The sequence below is a fragment of the Vidua chalybeata genome, chromosome 1 (genome assembly GCF_026979565.1).
Source record: "Vidua chalybeata isolate OUT-0048 chromosome 1, bVidCha1 merged haplotype, whole genome shotgun sequence".
In the NCBI taxonomy this organism is placed as follows: Eukaryota; Metazoa; Chordata; class Aves; order Passeriformes; family Viduidae; genus Vidua; species Vidua chalybeata.
The window spans coordinates 101,979,726-101,998,459 of NC_071530.1; the positions used below are offsets into that span (position 1 = coordinate 101,979,726).

Below are 18,734 nucleotides of genomic sequence, written 5' to 3' on the forward strand. Positions count from 1 at the left end.
TAAAAGAGGCTTTCCTTTTCAACAACTAATTAAAAGCCATTGAGAATAGGAAGCACACATCCATCTCTGGTATTTTCTGAACCTGTTACCTGAGATTTTGCTCTCCAATAGCTAAATTTATTTTCATTAACTGCAGAGTTCCTATTATACACAGTAATAGAGGCAGGAAGTAATTATAAGGCAGTACTTTAATATCAAATCAAAAACTCTGTCCTCCTTATAGTGTCTACACACACATTGCCATTTATGATTGAGAATTGAATTCTATTGCTCAGGTAGGAGATGGGCCAGGGAAAAATATATTCCATGCTTCTCTACTTTCCACTTGTCCCAAATTAAGCACTGAAGTGTGATGCCAAAGCAGTAAGCTGCAGCTTGGAAACAGTATGTACTTGACTAGTGGCAGCTTTAATTAAAAAAAAATAGAAATCTGTGCCTCCAGTGATAAAGATGTTACAGAAGCTGCAACAGCTACTGAGAAAGATTTGTAGACTTGGGAAAGCTGACAGCCTGGTACATCATGGTGAAGCTTACCATACACCCTGGCTCACCCACAGACCTTGCAAAAGGTCTTACCCACATCCTTCCTTAGGCTGTAACTGGCCTAGTAATCCCCCAAAAAATGAGAACAAACAGCTTGTGCAGGGAATTAAGACTAGCTGCATAATGAAGCAAACATTTTAAAATTTACACATTAAACTTCTATTCATTGCTTCATCAAAAAAAATCCTCAACTCTACTGGAAAAAGCTAAAGCTTTTTACTCTCAACTAAGGATGAGTTATCTTAGATGAGCTGACATAATAACTCGTCCATTGAAAAATGGAGAGAGTAGACCTAAACAAGTGTCTCTGAACTACAGATGTTCTTCAGTAAAAAGGAAAAAAACCTTGACATTACTTAATAAAATTATGAACACTTTAGATTGATGGATTGTAAAAGCCAGGACACAGCAGATTACATCTGCTGCTTTTGAGATAGCTGGCAGGCACTTTCCTGCTTAAAACATTTGGCAACAGACTTGGTATTTTGAAGCACTGCACATCCACCCCGCTCCAAACAAAACAGCTTTGACTAATTAGTTTTAATGAAATTATTGACAGCAGAAATTCAGAGAAGCTCTCAATAATTTATTCCACTTCCGAAAGAGTAGGCTTTACATACTTTGAAATATAGTATTTGTCTGTGTGCCCTTGACAAATGTCATACACAGTTTGTCTTATAGTGACTGTGAAACCACTGTTTGTATTTCCAGTGAATGGGGCTTTTAAATAGGATGCTATTAATCAATGTTAGTTTGATATATGTCAACTTACCGCTTCCAGCAGAATATTCAGAAGCAAGTTAGGAAGAATATGGAAGTCACAAAAACAAAACCAAAACATGCCTTTCATTGCACTGCATACTGAAAGACCATGTTACTTACAGTTGGGATGCATATCTTGCTCAGGGGATTGCCATCCAGCAGGTAGGAGCCATTGAAGGTCACATATTCATCGTAATATTGAGGTGCCTGAGGAATAACACTGCACAGCAATTTACGCTTCTCTTCTATTTTCTTCCTTATGTGCAAGTATTCAAAATAAGGGTTTGCTCTCTCAGAACTGTACGGCTGAATCTCCTCAAGTTTCAAAGAATCAACAATAGCTGCCAGTGACTGCTGGGTTTTCTCCTTGGCCTGCAGCAAAGAAGGGTTTGCTTGCACAGGCTGAGGCACGCGTGACACCTTCCTTTTACGTGGATGATGTACCTGAGCATCATCATCTTCAGTTAATCTAATTCTTGCTTTCATAGATGCTGATGATTCAGACTCTTTTTCTGATGTTTGTGTACAGCCAAGAGGATTCTGCTTGCCCTGGTTAGCAAGCAGATTTGCCCTGTTCCTTGTGATTCTTTGAGGTACTTCTTGCTGTTCTATCTTCTGATCCTCAGCAACTTCTTCTTCTACTTTAACTGTTTGGCTGTATTTATGCACCTCTTCCTGTGTAATCTGTTGTGAACTATTTTCCAAATTGGATATAGAGGAGTACTGTGGTGGATCATCTGCCAACACATTTTCTTTGTCTGCAGTGCAGGGGCTTTTATTAACCAATTCATTTGTAATTCCCTTTGACATTCCTGAACTTAGTTCACAGAGTTCAGCATTGGCTTTACTATCAACAACATGCACAGAGACCAACTTTTCTTGTTGGTTTTTTTCATCTCTAATATCTGAAACATCTGCTGTGTTACCATCCACTTCACCCAGGGCATTCTTACAAACAGCTTTACTGAATGAGTACAAATTCACGTTTAACTGTGAACTGCTATCACTTTCAGGAGTATCCTTCTCTAATGGTACCACTGGCAAATCATTCACCTTTTCATAGCCCTGTGAAATATCTTTTGCAGAGCTCTCAGCATATACACCCATGGATGCATCAGTCTTCCTAATGTTTGAAGGGAAGAAAGCATTTTCCAGCTCTCTGGTACTAGTATCATCTGCTTCCAAAGCAGAAGTTGCAGTCTGAACTAGATTTTGCTGCTGTACAAATGATGAATCTTGACTGATAATGCCTGGTAAAGAAATATTTTTTGACACAACTGGAAGTGGCTGGATAGGTAAAGAACAAGGCAACTGTGAAGGCAAAAATGATGCAGATTCTTGAGAAATTGAACTTTCCTTAATTTCAGGGTGCTGAGGCAAAAACTCAGATACTTGTTGCTCTTTTAATGTCCTGCTCTCAGAATTATGCACTGCTATAATGCTTTTAACATCTTGCTCTGACACACCACAACCTGAGCTGTTAAAGTCATTGTTTAATGAATTAAGTTTGTCAAAAGGCACATCCCACAGTTTAGTTTGCTGAGTCACACCACTTTGACTACATGGTTCTAAATGCATGTTAGAGTCTTCTGAAGAGCTCATCTGAGCATTATCTTTAATGGTACTTGTCCCTGTTGTTGCCTGCTTGCTGCTAACAGCTCTATTTGGAGACGATGTGAAGTTTGACTGCAGAACAGCCACACTGCTTTGAAAATCTCTTTCAAGTGCACTGCACAGTAGCTCTGGTTTAGGAGAAGTGCTACCGTAAGTCTGAACTGATGGCAGAGCGTTCTGGTTGTTTTCTTCTGATGTTCGAGGCTGTTTGCTGTGTTCAGAAACTGCAGCAGGCATGCTGCATCTTCGAACCTCTATAACAGGCCTACACTCATTTAAAACCAACTTAACATCTTCCGCAGATGCTGATCTAACATACATTTGTGGGAGCCTGTTCGTGAAAGGTGGCTTAATGCGGTCTGGCAGCTCAGCAAGACCATCGGCCTCTTTTTCCACAAGGGCTGGTGATTTGGCACTTGCCAAAAATGGTGACTGTGAAAAAGACATTTGGGAATCAGAACCTTCTGGCATAAAGTCCGAATCGTATTCAATTACAGGCCTTGGAGTAGTTACTGTGGTATGGCAAGAATCCTCAGAGCTCGCAACAGAAACCATGGACACTGACCTGGAGCTCAGCCCCATCTTTTCACTTTCTGATTTGGGCGATCTATTTAAATTATCTAAAGCCAGTGAAGTCTTTGCAACATTGACACTTCTCGTATCTACTGACTGTGATCTATTACTTGTAGCATCTTTCTGCTGCTTTTCCTTCATACAAACATCTGGCAACTCTGAACTTTTTGAACGAATCAGTTCTTTGCCTTTTACTTCAGCTAATGAGTGTTTGGGTTTTTCCTTCATTTTGTTATGTTCTGAACAAGTGCGGTTTCTCAAACGTTCCTTCTCTTTCTGTTTTATTTTTTCTTTATGCTTTCTATGCCACTGCTCTATTTCCAGATCTTTAAGGCTAAGCATTCTTTCAAAACTAGTTTGCATTAAATCATCATTGACTAATCTTTTTTCTTTAGGCCGAGCATCTTTCGATGCAGGAGCTGGTTTAGGCTTAAGTTTCTCATGTTCAAGTTTTAGTTTAAGCAAACTACTTTGATGCAGTTTATCTTTATGCTTGTCCCTCTCTTTGTATCTGTCTATATCTTTATCTTTTTTATCTTTCTCTCTACCATCTGGAGTTTTCAACAAATCATCTTTAGGTTTTTCTTTCAAAGATGACAGTTTGTCATGAACTGTTTTATTACTTTCAGTAATAGTGCATCTCCTTTCCTCTTGTATATGTTTTGAGCTTGATGATGATGAGGTCTCCTTGTCTTTGGATTTGTCTTTTTTTTCTAATTCCTTTTCTTTAGTTCTATTTTTTTCTGATTTAGTATATTCAGATTCTTTTTCAGACTGTTTGACTTTTCTTTCAGTACAGTGTTTTTCTTTGCTTTCAGCCCAATGCCTGTCTTTATCAGCCTTTTCTTTATCATGCTTCTTATCCGTTTTTTCTTTATTTCTTTCCTTGTCATCAACTTTTTTAAGAGCACCCATGCTTTTTACTTTATCATTTTCCTTATGGCACCTTTCTGGTTGCTGAAAACTGGACTTCTCCTTTACTTTCTCTGTATTTTCATTTACTTCTGCTTTATCTTTCTCCGTTTTGTATTCATGCTTTAACTTTTTCTCTTTTTCTCCATGTTTTCTTTCTATCTTTTCAAAATCTTTTTCTTTAACTGAGAATCGCTTTTCTGTCTTCTCTTTATTTTCCTTTAAATTCTTGTCCTGCTTTTCAGTATCTGTTTCTCTTTCTACTATATGAACGCTGGCTGCCTCATCTTTAACACCAAAACAGAACAATTCAATTTCTTTATCTGCAAGTATAACTTCTTTTTCTTCTTTTGTATCTTTTATTTTTTCATCCTTGAGAAACTTCTCATTTTCCTTTTTGTTCTTCTCTTTTTCTCTCTCATCTTTAATACTTCTCTCTTTCTGGAACTGTCTCTCCTTAACTAACTTATCTTCTTTTGCCACAGTTTTTTCTAGCTTTGATTTTCTGTCTGAAGAAAGAGATTCATGTTCTGTATTTATCAAAGTATCATCATTTTCATCACTTTTGAAAAAGTTCTCCTTCCAAAATTCTCTGTCAAACTCAATACTTCTTTGAACCTCTTTAACATTATGTTTGTGTTTCTCTCTCTCCCCATCCTGTTCCTTTTTGTGCTTTTCCTTTTCTCTTTCTTTGTGCTTTAATTTATGCTTTTTAAGTGTTTTACCTTCCTTGTCCATTTTTCTCAAAGTATACTCTGAATTCTCCAATGTTGAGCTATTATCTTCCTCTTTAATTTTAGGACTAGATTTTTCACCAAATTCCAACTGAAAATCCTTTTGATGATGCTTGCTTTTTTCTTTGTGCTTGCAAGATTTGCCACTAGAACTTTCTACTAGATAATCAGAATCAGTGTTGTGGTCATACCGAACTAATTCGGACTGCAATGTTATTTCAGAACCTCCTGGTGATAAGCAAGTTTTGGTGTTTTCTTGCTTTAATGGCGTTGACTGCTTTTCACTTAACCCACAGGGATGCTTTGGAGATTTTCCAGCAGTGATATGAAACAGATGTAAAGAAGAATCTTCTTTTGAGGTGAAAGACTTCTTAAAGGTTTCTTCCTCTCTAGCTTTATCTAAAGGATCTAACCCAGAAGTAGCTATATTTGTTACTTTAGCATTTTCTTTTTCTTGCTTTACTTCTTGATTCTCTTTATTTTTGCTTTGATTTTTTACTTTCCTTTTAACTTTGCCCTTTTGCTTGTGCTCGTTTGTAACCATATATTCTTTCTTCACTCTGACATCAGAATTTGATGTTTCTGAAACAGAGCAAGGAGAGACCATTTTCTTATCCTGAATTATTTCTTCATCTGAACTTTCAGAACTTGAATACAGAACTCTAGAGGGTTTCTGCTTTTTGTTTTTGAATGATTTTGAAAAGACAACTTTTTCTTGTTTTACAAATAAGCTGGTCTTTTCAACTTCCGTTTCATCTTCTTTCCTTGGGTCTTTTCTAAGAATATGTTTGTCATCAATCATTTTTTTCATTTCATCTTCATCATCATCTTTGAACTCATACTCATCTAGAGCAGATGGAAGTGGTACCTTGCTAGGGACTGTTTGTTTGCTGTTGTTGGCTACAGAATCCTTTTCTGCTTCTGAATCAACATTCCCATCTACACTAGAAGGATTTACAGATGGAGCTTCTTCAGAATCTAGAGTAAGGAAAGCAAAAATTAATTGAATACTGATGGGAGGACACTTGTCACACCTCAGGACAAAAGAGTTCAGTTCAGCAGTCACCTCTTTACAAACAAAAAAAGAATAAAACCTGTCTTAAACACACAGCAAAACTTCTCAATAAAATTAAGCTTTTTAAGAGAAAACAAAAGGTCATGAAATCAAAGTTCTCCCCTCCCTTTACAGCTCTCACTTAGGCATGTAAATATACTAATTAACATTTATATCTAATAAAAGTAATGCAGTTTAAATTTTGAAAACCTCACGTATTGTGCATAATTCCTGTATAACCTGACTCTTTCTGAAGGACAATACCCTGCACAGACTGTTGAGGAATCAGCTGCTAAATAGTAACAAGATTCTATTACACATATGTAAAAATATTTGTCTTAAGATCAATGCTTTCACTAAGCTGAAGTTGATTCTGTGAAGTGATGCCACAACTGCTCTTCAGAACAGAAGGACCACACACTGTATTTCAGGTTATTCTAATGCCAAAAAAGTTAACACTACATCAGAACATAGGGCAATATGACTTTTTTCCTTGAAGTATACTGCAGCTTTGACTAGAAAACATTCCTAGGGGGTTGCGTTTTAAGTACTTGTCTGGGAAAGAGAAACCAACTTTTATAATCACGTGACACGATGCTGCTCTTCATGTGCTTTTCACAGATCACAGAATGGCTGACGTTGGAAGAGACCTCTGGAGATCATCTCGTTCAACCCACCCTGCTCATGCAGGGACACCAGTGCCTGGTCATCCTCATGGTGAAAAGAAAAATGTTTCCTGCTGTTCAGAGGGAACTTCCTGTGTTTCACTGTGTGCCCATTGCCTCTGGTCCTGTCACTGTGCACAAGCGACAAGAGCCCAGCTCTGTCCTCTTCGCAAACTCCCCTCGGGTATTTTTATGCATCGACAAGATTCCCTTGAGCCTTTGCTTTTTCAGGTTCTTTGTCATCTTCCTGGCCCTTCCCTGGACTCTCTCCATGGTGTCAATGTTTCTCCTGTACTGGGGAGCCCAGAGCTGGACCCAGCACTCCAGCTGTGGCCTCACCAGTGCTGAGCAGAGGGGGAGGATCACCTCCCTCAACCTGCTGCAACATTCCTCCTAATGCAGCCTGGGACACCACTGGCCTTCTTTGTAGCAAGGGCACATTGCTGGCTCATGATCAGCTTGGTGGCCATCAGGACACCCAGAGCCATTTCTGCAAAGCTGCTTTCCCAGCTGGTCAGATCCCAACCTGCACTGCTGCTTGGATGGTTGTTCCTCCCCAGCTGCAGGACTTTGCACTTCCCCTTGCTGAGCTACATGAGATTCCCATGAGCCCATTTCTCCAACACAGTAAGTTTCCTCTGGATGGCAGCACAACTCTCTCATGCACTACTCATTCCTCCTCAGAACCCCCAGTTCTGTGTCATTAGGAAACTTCCTGATGGAACACTCTACCCCAGCCATTAATGCAGGTGTTAAACAGGAGTGGACACAGTATTGATCCAAGGTACAGAGGCAGTTACTGGCCTCCAAATAAACTTTGTGCCACTAATCACCACCATTCTGGCCTAGACATTCAGCCAATTTTCAATCCACCTCACTCCTTTTACCAAAATATTCTGAATTGTTGAATATTCTGTGAAAGCCAAATGAAAAGTTCCCGTCTGACACTCAAGTAAGTTACTCATGGTCAAGAATCTTTTGCTTCTGAGGAGGCAACAATTCTTTCTGTGCTCCAAGAAGTGTTACATGCTCCTCAATCTGCAGAAACACAGGAAGGACCAAGAATTACTGCCTCCACTTCAGCAACTTACTTACTGGGTCACCCACAGAAACCAGTGGCCCACCACTGCCAGGAACTTTTCTACACTGACTAACTAAGTTGCAACCATGTGAAACACTGACTCCTGATTCATCCACTAAAGGTGGGAAGTAAGTGACTTTGGGGATATTTTTCACCATGAAACAAACCATCTCAGTGTTTATGAAACACTGTATCATAAAAAATATGGTATTTTCCTCTATATCTTTCTTTGGTAAAATCATTCTGATATAGAGTTGAACTGCAGAGTGGGAATGACTTACTAAAGACAGAGAGAAAAGTAAAAAAAAAAATTCAGAACATGCATTTCAGATAATTAAATTGAAAATTTTAACAAACTACCTCTAAAAATATAAGTGAAAGACAACCTTAGCAATATCAGTGGTTACCTGCAGCAAGTCTTAAAAGCTAACACTATACAAAAGATTAAAGCCACTTAACCTTAGGTGAAATGATGCATTAAGTATGCAATTAAATAGCTACTTTTACCTGAGCAACTGTCCTCATCATCAGAGATGGGCACCTCTCTTTTCAACAGCATTTCCAATTCTTCAGTTTCAGCAACATCAACAGGTCTTTCCCCGTGCTTATTAGCTTGAAATGGATTTCCACCATGTCGAAGCAACAGCTTCACAATCTGCAGCATTAAGTAAATGAACTTTGAGGTTATCCACAACATTTTACTTGACCAGCATAAAAATCCCCTGTTGCACATGAAATGTGAGTAACACGATATGCGATCCTAAATCCTATCTATGATATTGAGACTGGGAAGCAAGACTTCAGCAACTAAAATGCAAAGTCCAGGTAGTGCATACAGTCTGCTCTGTAAAGGAGGTGAAGGGGAAGACTAGAGACAGCTGCCCTCTGTTACACAGCATCATTATAAAAGAAAGAGGCCTTTGTTCTTGCTGTTCTAGCATTTCTTCACACAATTTATCTGTTTCCCCACCTACCAGGCTCTTTACTCCTCTGCACTTGGTTCACTCTCTTGTTCCAAATTTTATTTCATTTTAATAAGGAACAGATAAATTTTTACAAGTCACAGTACTATTGGTTTCCCCAGCAGTTCCAAAAAGCCCTGAAAGATCTTACCAGAGGAACAAAGCACCTCCACCTGCAACTGCATGCAATAAATCAAAATCATCAACTTCTCCACCATCAAGGGCAACAATTTGTTAATGTTACAGCGATACCAAGGCCACTGCATTTTCAGCACAGTGTCCAGTATTACTTTTTTTCCCCACTATGTATAAAGAATGTGGAAATTCAGCAGACAGTGACATCTTAAAAAGGAAGCTTCAGAATTATTCTGGTACATAATGTCAGTGAGATGGCCACAGGCACCTGTGCTGATACCAGATAAGCAAAAGGTCCCATTCTCCAAGACTCTACTACAACTCTATGAAAGCTTGATCTAAAGACCCAAGTTCTTCATTTACATACCTATAAAAAGCAGTTACTAAACAGCTAATAAAAAACTTCACAACAGATTATCATAATTAATTTCTCTAGCTTTTCCAGAAAAACCTTTCAAACTGAACATCTTGTTTGCAAGGTGTTCTTAATTTAAGGATGTATTCTATCTTTTGCTTCACACAACAGATCACATACACAGTAATGAAATAAAGGAGATATAAAGGGAAAGCGGAGTCATTTCTGCATCTTATTGGCAGAAATCAAGAACCAATTTGAAAGTTAATGTAAAGCACCTACAGAGCTCAATTTATCTTCTCCACTAAGTGCTGATTGGTAAATTAAAAAAATAGTAAGAATATATATACATCAATTCTCTATTTCAATGCCATTAAAATATTTTAAAAGAAATATAGGACATATACCTTTAAATATTTATAAACATGCATGTATAATACACATGAATCCACAGTATACTTTTAGAAGACATTTTCTTTTGAGAATTCGATACAGTAAAACTTTCTCAAAAAAAGTCACTCTTGTTTATTTACTAAGAAAGTGAAGATGAAACTTTTTAATATTTAAGAAAACAGATACTGGTAGGAAATATCTTGCAATAGAAGTCAGATGAAACAAAGACAATCAGAACAAGTTTAAGATGCTCCCAAAACAGCAGAAGCAGAACTACAAGACCAGAATCTACAATTAGGACAGTTAGGATCTGTTCTGAAGCTTCAGCATTTCAAGCCACGTTTTTATCCCCCTCCCACTCTCCCAGAACACTCACATTTCTATGTCCACTGCTAGCAGAATCATGAAGAGGGGTATCATCATCCAAGCCCTGTGTGTTCACATCTGCTCCTGCTGCTATCAGAACTTTAGCAACATCGTAGTAACCAACATTACAAGCTTCATGCAGTGGTGTCCAACCTAGAGCGAAGAATGGTAGGTTGAAGACAAAGATCAAAGATTTGGTTTTTCATTCCTGTGCTATAGATCTCTATTCCCTCTGAACATTTCAAAACACACTCACACACAGTCCTTGGCAGAACAGCAATGCCATCCATCTGATGAACAACACATGCTTTATCAACTTCAAACCTCTACATCAAATTTCAAGCTTTTCTGAGATTAAACTGAACGCTGGAATCACAAATCAAATAGTAGAAGACAAAATCTGGCACAAAATCCCCAGGCTAAACATGTTAGAGATTCTTTGACTAGTAAACATTTGAACTCTGGTAGGTGTATATAAAAATAATATTATAAGACATGGAAACTGTTTGAAAACCACACTATTGGAAACAGTAAGTGTAGCAAATTGCCACAACCAGTGCTCCTTTAGAGTTACTGAACATGTACTAGGAATCATTAACAACATTAGCAGCTAGACAATAAGCTATTAATAACTAATGGCAGAGAACTTACTCTGGTATTTCCCAGAACACCAGTCATTGTTTGCAATTTTGATTTCCACAAGTTCAGTGCTCATTTTCTGTAGCAGAGCGTCACCTGAAGATGACAACTCACACATGCTATATTCCTTACCTCAATTTCCTCTTCCCAGCTTGATGACTTCCACTTCATAGCTGACCAGAACTGCTGTAGATGCCTTCTCAAAGCCCAGTTCTGGGGAGGCATTCAACTTTTGTTTCCAACATAACCAGTAAAATAGTTTAATCACATGAGCTCTGTATCTAATCAGTTGCAGTCTTGCACATCCATGAAGTGGAGGTACAAGAAACCCCTAACTTATCTAATCCCTCAGTAATGGGATTTCTCACCTTCAGCCTTCACTCAACTTCCAAGCTGCTACTCATTAAAATTTTAAAAGCAGCTAAAAAAAAAAAAAAAAAAAAAGAAAAAAAAAAAAAAACCAAAAAGGGAAAAAAAGAAAAAAGGTTCTAAGTTATTCTAAAGCAAAACACCTCTTTCTATTCTTCAGACACTAAATTTCCTCTTCAATCATCACTTTGGTTACTCACTTCCAGCTCTGTCTGGCTACCACCTCCATCTATCCATTTTCTTGCTATTTGCCCTTTTCACACTCATCCAACATGATAACACTCTTCTGCTCTCAGCCCTCTGATCCCTGTCTTTTATTCTCTGTATTAATTATCTTCATCATTTATTTTTCTCCATGTTGTACTGCTTTGCTTTTCCATCCTTCCACAATGTCCAGCCTGCCAATTCTAGTGCTGGCTTGCTGTCAGTATCTGTTTCCTTTACTCTTGTTCTCACATGGCAGTATCATTCTGGCAGATATCCCATGAGCAGGGTTACTTCCTCCATTACTAATTCATTTTCTGCTCCTTTAGTTCTGCCAAATCCTTAGCTAAAAAACCTCTAATTCTCTAAACTACACTGCATACTAAATTCCTACTTTTCTCCACTCATGACTCACTGCTTCAATCCTCCCCCTCTTCTTGACTTCTCCCTCTGCACAGTATTTTGAAGTTCAGCCATCTCTGCTTCTCACTTCGGATCACCAATAAAAAAATATCTCACTTGATCCCAAACAACTCCTCCAGAATTTTGAACCAAGTCTCCAACAACTTGTATCCAACTGATTGTCAAAACCAGTTCTCAGCCATTGTCCTTTTCCTTTCATCTGCCTTTAAAATTCAGTATCTGCCCTAGGTCAGACTAGGATGAAGCCGTGAAGTTAAATTCCTCCAGAGCAACCCATTACAGTAATGTGCATTGCAGTTGGGGGCTACATCAGTACTCACAGCATACTGGTGGTTTTGGCTACTGCTGAACAGGGCTTGTGAAGTGTCATGGTTTTCCCTCTCCCTCTTCCTGCACAAGCATTTGGGAGGGGACATAGCCAGGACAGCTACCCAGATATATAATCCATACCACAGGATGTCATGCAATAAAAGTTCATTGCAAGGAGAGGGAAGGAGGGCAATTTGTACATAATGGCATTTGTCCTTCCAAGCATCTGTTACACCTGCTGAGGCCCTGCTTCCTGGGAAGGGACTGAACATTTGCCTGATGATGGGAAGTAGTGAATGAATTCCTCTTCTTCCTTTGCTTGCACAGGCAGCTTCTGCTATTCTTATTAAATGGTCTTTAGCACGACCCACAAGGGCTTTTTTCTATCTTATTTTCTCCCCACACCTTGTTGAGGAAGGAAAGTGAGAGAGCAGCTGGGTGGGTGTCTGGCAGCCTGCCAAGGTCAACCCACTACACCTCTTCAAGTGTTTCTATTATTCTCCCAGTGATTTCTATGGGCCTGTCTTCCCCTGAACCTCCCCCTCCTTTTCTAAAATTTCTCTTGTCAACAAGTTCTTCTCATCTCCCCTCTCAACTTCTTTGAAGATCTCAGTGTTCTACTTCTGCTTGTCTTCTTCTCTTCCTCTACATGCCAGTCCTGGGCAGCTTCATGTTCAAATACAAATTCAGCTACCCTTTTCAAACCAAGAAATTACCAATCAGTTTCTTACCTAAAGTAAAGATTTCAGTTCATCTCATTAATATCTTCTCTTGAAGCCAAGTATGAACTGACTAATTGTGCTATATGGTTCTTAGCTTCTCCCACTGAGAAGCTACCTCAACTCCTCTCAACCATTCCCACTGAGAACATAAGCCAGACCCATAAACCTAAAAAATACTGTATATGTTACAACATAACAAAGTTCATCAACCGTTATGTAAATCACAGCAAATACTGACAAATCAAAGATGTCATGAATCCAGCAGGACTAGATGACAACTGCAACCATGCCACTCTCATCTGCCTTGGTGTCTATCAGCTGACCAGTGAAGACAGTGCAGATCACAGCACCACCACCTCCACCATTACTGACTTTGCATCTCCTCACATAGCCCACAGTCTCACCATTTAACTCTGCCCAGCACAATCCTACCAAGTTCAGCAAGAACACAGAAATCTCTGTGCACAGATTTCTGTCAATACCTACTGCTCCATGGCCCTGGACACAACAGAAACCTCTCAGTATTAAAACACTGTTCTAATAATACACTTTGCACTACAGTGTCCCAGTACTGCCACTGGAAATGAAAAACACAATTTTGGGAATTTCTATGAAGTTATACTTTTTCATTTGCATAAAACATGAACCGAAAGGAAACCTCTGTTAACAACTTCAGTGTTAATTTTAATTTATACAGTTAAAAGTACTCATATTAACTTACCTGCAAAATCTTTTACATTTACATTTGCACCTAATCTGATTAACTCCTTGACCTGTTTAACATCCCCTCGAATTGCTGCCATATGTAGAGGAGTCTCCCCTCTTTCGTTTCTCTTGTTAACTTTGTCTTTTTGTCTTGAAGAAGAGGTTGGAGTTTTCTTTTGTGTTGGTGTTGTTTGTAAGGAATGATTTAAGGTGGAATCTACAAAACAAGTTTTTAAATGGTCACTGTTAAGTTAATTAAAGTGAGGTGAAATAAAAAATTGTAAACCCCTGCCTTCAAAGATGATAATGACCAGTGAATAATTATATTTAAATAAAAGACATTTCACCCTTCACAGGTGTCAGCACAATGCTGATTTCCAATGTGGACAAGGGCATTTTGCAAAATCTTACTATTTTAAGCAAGTTTCTAGGACAGATGAAGTCTATGCTAACTACAAGGTTCACATACTCTGGTATAAATTCTCCTGAATCAAGACAAGGTGAGATCACGCAGATCAGTATCTGCTTCCCCTTCCTCCAGCAAAATTCCACTATATTTTTATATAGTGGGATGCCAGCTTAAAGAATTACAGTCTGTGTATTGTACTACATACAAATCCTCAGCTGTACCAACACAGCTGGGTGGACTGGATGGTTCCTTAAGGAAACCCAGCCATTTGCTTTTGAATAGCAATTTTCTAAAAACTTTACGCCTGTAGAACATATACATACGTAAAGATTTTTTTAAATGCAGCTGGACCAAGGACAGTTTGAAATGGTGAATTAAGAACAAGATATCTCCCCTCTCCCATTAAATCAGAAGGAAACGGTCCCATTTCCTCCTAAATTAAAATCCTGCTCCACAGTGGAAAATGAGATAATAGTTAAGCTTCAATAAAAATCAAAAAAAGGAAGTATTTTAGGCTTTAAATAATCCACACGGAACAGTATCTGAGAGGCAAAAATAAACAAAGGAAGAAATTAAATTTTCAGTTTTTACAGCTATCACAGTGCAAAGCTTTTCACATAAGTATAGAAAATCAAGAATTTTTCATCAGATTAATCATCCACGTGAAATAAATTTTAACAGAAGTATGAATGATTCAAAATATGTGAAAAAAAAGAAAAGATCGGTGAAAAACATCAGTGTTCTGAATATTCTGACTAGGACAGAATTAAACAGGCAGGAGAGAGAAAACTGTTAACTCTGTAAGATCACCTGGACTGTTGTCTCTTGCTGTCATCTGCATGAGAAGTGCCATCTGTTTGCGCTCTGACAGAGGGTAACCAAAAAGAATGCTAACGGGTGCTGATTTCTTATTCCCAGCATCCTTCTTCATTTTCTTTTTCTCCGGACCTTCCTTCTCTAGAAATAGGAACATTTCAAGACTCAACCTGCAGTTCCATCAGTATATTTCTCTAAAAATAAAACCATCCTCTTAAGGCCTGTAAACTCGTGATTGGTGACAGGCAATGAAAAACACAAATTACACCTCTAACTTACTGCATTTGCATTAGTGTTGGTTACCTGTTCTAATCATATTAGGATAATAAGCTACTGAGATAAAGCACTTAAAGCTGTAAGCAGGATTACCAAAAAATTCTAACAGATGAAAAACCTGTTTCATAGAAGCAATGCTATGTATGTCACAACTTTAATTCTCAAAGATTAAAGTCAGAAATTTAAAATTTCTGTAGAATCAGCTGGTCAGCTTTGAACAGTGAATACGGATCTCAGACTACGCTCTCTTCTACTTCTCTCAGGACACCATGTTAAGAACTAGGAAAAGACTAGTTAATATCAGTATCTGCTAAGTAATTGGTTAAATGATTGTTTCTCTCAAACTCATCTTGGTATTTTGTCTTAAAGCAATTTGTTCTCCAGAATTCATATCCTTCAAAAACATACAGCTATTTTATACACATAACATCTTTCCTTTTATCAATATTTACAGAAGCTGTTTAATATTTCATCTCCAAGTTTTAAACCAGGAGCTAAAATTACACATCTGAGTAAACACATCAAAAATAAAACAAAACTAAACTCCCACCAAAACCAAGAAACCCTGTCATCTGCAAAAGCAGAAAACCTTAAAACAGAGGACTCCATTGAGGAAAACTTCACTGAACTATTGCAGAGGTAAAAATTAGAATCTTAAGTCCCTTTGATGTTCCTAGTTATCTTTTCACTTTCTACAGTTCTGCCTTCTTTCTTGTTCTATTCTTTTTCTCTCAACTAATTTTCTGCCTTCCTAGCCTTCTCTAAATCTCACTTTCTAGGCTGATTACAGACACAAGCTCTAGTAATGTGGTGCTTTTGAGGCACAGGAAGGCACATCAACAGTTCTTACTTTGAATTCCATACTGACCCATAATAAATACATGATTTTATGGGCTAAACAATTGCCAGCAGAGTATTTAAGAACGGAAAGCTACAGACCAATGTACATATTTTAAAAACCTCTACAAATTTAGCCATGTTTAAAAAGGAAACAAGATCCCTTTTACAGAATCAAATTATTTTTTTTCCTAAACTGCAGGCAACTCACAGTCTTGAACATCTACAAAATTAATTCAATATCCAAATCAACACTGTTTGTGTTGTGCCCTATTGGTAAAAACATCTGCATAGGAAAATAAAAAAAATCTTTACAATAAAATCATACTTTAAACTTTTCACTGCAAGCATGCTGTTCTTTCTGCAAAGTACAGCATACTCTTTACTCACTAATTTAGTACTTCCATTGAAATAACACATTTCAGATTGACCAGCATAATCAGGTATTTCTTAGCATATGTTATTGACTGCTCATGATTCTTTCCTTGAAAAACACATTTATTTTCTGAATTATTCCTTACTATTTTATAGCTATTTTCAGCTTGAGAAAATAATGTATCAAATAAATGAAATCAAGTTTTTTATTATCTACGTTTTACTCTGATTGTCTGAGTTTTTTGTTTTTGCTTAGTTTTTTTAGTTAACACAATTTATTCCTGCCTCATGTTCAGCGCTTCATTTCAGTGGTAAATTATTCTTCTATTACACTTTATTAACACAGTGTTTGCAAAGCATTTCTAGATCTTACAAATTAAAAGCAGCAAATAAGAACATAAGTGTTCTCACCGAGTTATACTGTAATTATGCACTTACTGCTCAAAAGGAGACACAATTTTATTAAAATGGATATTAGACTTCATATATGTTGTCAGTAAATCTAAACAGTTCAATAAGCAAAAGTCAACATGTCTCAAGATTACAGCAGGGGCACCTGATAATCCCCCCAAAGATCTCATGGATACGACCTGGTTCTGACAAGAGGGGTTCAAGAAAGCAAACAAACAAAAAAAAAAAAAAAAAAAAACACTCCCAAACAAACAGAAACCCCAAAACCCAAACCAAACAACAACCAAAAAAACCCCAAAAAAACCACAAACAAACAAACAAAAAACAACAAAAAAATCCCAAAACAAACCAAACCAAAACAACAACAACAACAAAAAAGCAACAGAAAACCCAGGAGAAAGTGAGTAGGGCATATAAAATAGAAAGTTTTATACATCAAAAAATACATCAATGTTCCAAGAATACTATCACATAGTACACTACACTTTAACAGGAGGAGACTAAATTAACATTCAGAACTTCAACTTTTTAGCTGTTCTTTATCTTACAGTAACAGAAAATTTCACCACTGTGAACTTGATGTTTCTAACATTTGAACAGTAGCAACTTCCCTAATAAAGGAACAGAATCAGTTTAAGATACTAAGTTTAGGTAGAATTTAATGCATAAAATTGATGATGAAACTCAATCAGTTAGTTTGGTTTTTTTTTTTACATTTTTTTTATACTTTGTTTTTAGGTTCTATAGAATACAAATATCTTCTTTTACATTCACATTCTCATCACTTTCTGCTGTTCTTCAGCACTTAGAAATGAACATAAGGGTTAGAAATAGAACATAAGAGATTTTTTCACTTTTTATTAAAAAATAAAAACCAGAACTCTTCAAGTGGCTTCATGTTCAACGACTTTTATTAAATAAACTTCATAATACACAGCCAAATCCCTCTGGACTATATTGCTTTAATATTTTCCTTTTCACTGAACCCTTAAAAAAAAAATTGAGATACTCAAGTTATGTCAAACAGGAATTCAGGAGCATCTGAGCACTTATTTGAAAAAAGGCTCAATGAAATCCACCCACAATACTTAAAATGCTCTGGCCCAAGGAACATCAGAGACACTGGTGATTGTTTTAAGATAATTTATGCAGGACAGATTTTGTCCCAAGGCAACCAATAATGTATCTGGTTTTTTGTTTGCTTGCTTTTTTTCCCCCAATTGGATAAATTACAAATACCCACTCAAGTAATTTTTAATGTTTTGGAAAATTAAATTATTAAGTAATGTAATACGTGGATTTCTCAAAACAAATCATGCCAAACGAACAAAGTATTACATTTGGTAAAATAATCACCTCAGTGGATAAAGAAAATTAAGCAAAAAAAAAAAACCCTCAAATTCAAACTTCAGCGCTCATCATACTCTGTTTTTATGCTAAAGACTCTCAATATACTCTAAATAGTAAAAAATAACAGGATCAAAAAATAGGACCATGAAAAATTAAAATATTAAATGCTTGAAATAAATTCTATGAAGTCATAAGATTGAATGATATACAACCAAAGAAAAATATATTAATTGCTAGGTTAAGACCTAGATGCATATGATGAGGTTCAGAGATAGAGTTTATGGAGCTCTGCATGATCATTGCAACCTCACTGAAATTATTTCCAAGAGAAACACATCATGGCTGGCTGTGTTTCCTAACCTCAGGGAAAGGGAAAGCTTAGAATGTGATGCAGAGACCCCATAGTGCATTTAACAATGTCGAGATTTCAAGGTACTATTGTGATACCTAATTATTCAAGTTTATGACATATATATTTAATGAAAGCAACACACAAAACCACCTCCACTCTCCTGCCTGTAGCCCAGACAACAGTTAAACTTGTTATAGCTGAACAATAAGTCCATATCCAGCAAGCAGTGTGTGAACAACACCCCCACTAGCCTCTGTAACTACAGAAAGCATGAGCACAGGAATTGCGTTACTGTGATGTACCCAGAGGTCAGCTGTTTTGCTCTTCTGGATGTCAACTAAGTGCTAAAAGAAGTATGACTGTGCCAGGTTTGGGCTGCTTTAAAGAC

General features: G+C 37.3%; 1 protein-coding gene across 2 annotated transcripts in view; it reads right to left on the bottom strand.

Annotated features, from left to right (window-relative positions):
* Positions 1 to 18,734, bottom strand: part of ANKRD12 (ankyrin repeat domain 12) — a 59,306-nt gene that overhangs the window by 11,178 nt on the left and 29,394 nt on the right. For both annotated transcript variants that reach the window (XM_053935484.1, XM_053935478.1), the window contains exons 4-8: positions 14,740 to 14,886; positions 13,537 to 13,737; positions 10,160 to 10,302; positions 8,446 to 8,593; positions 1,426 to 6,116 (exon numbers count right to left, since the gene is read on the bottom strand). In XM_053935484.1, coding sequence (XP_053791459.1) covers positions 1,426 to 6,116; positions 8,446 to 8,593; positions 10,160 to 10,302; positions 13,537 to 13,737; positions 14,740 to 14,886 — 5,330 coding nt within the window. The remainder of the gene's footprint in view (positions 1 to 1,425; positions 6,117 to 8,445; positions 8,594 to 10,159; positions 10,303 to 13,536; positions 13,738 to 14,739; positions 14,887 to 18,734) is intronic.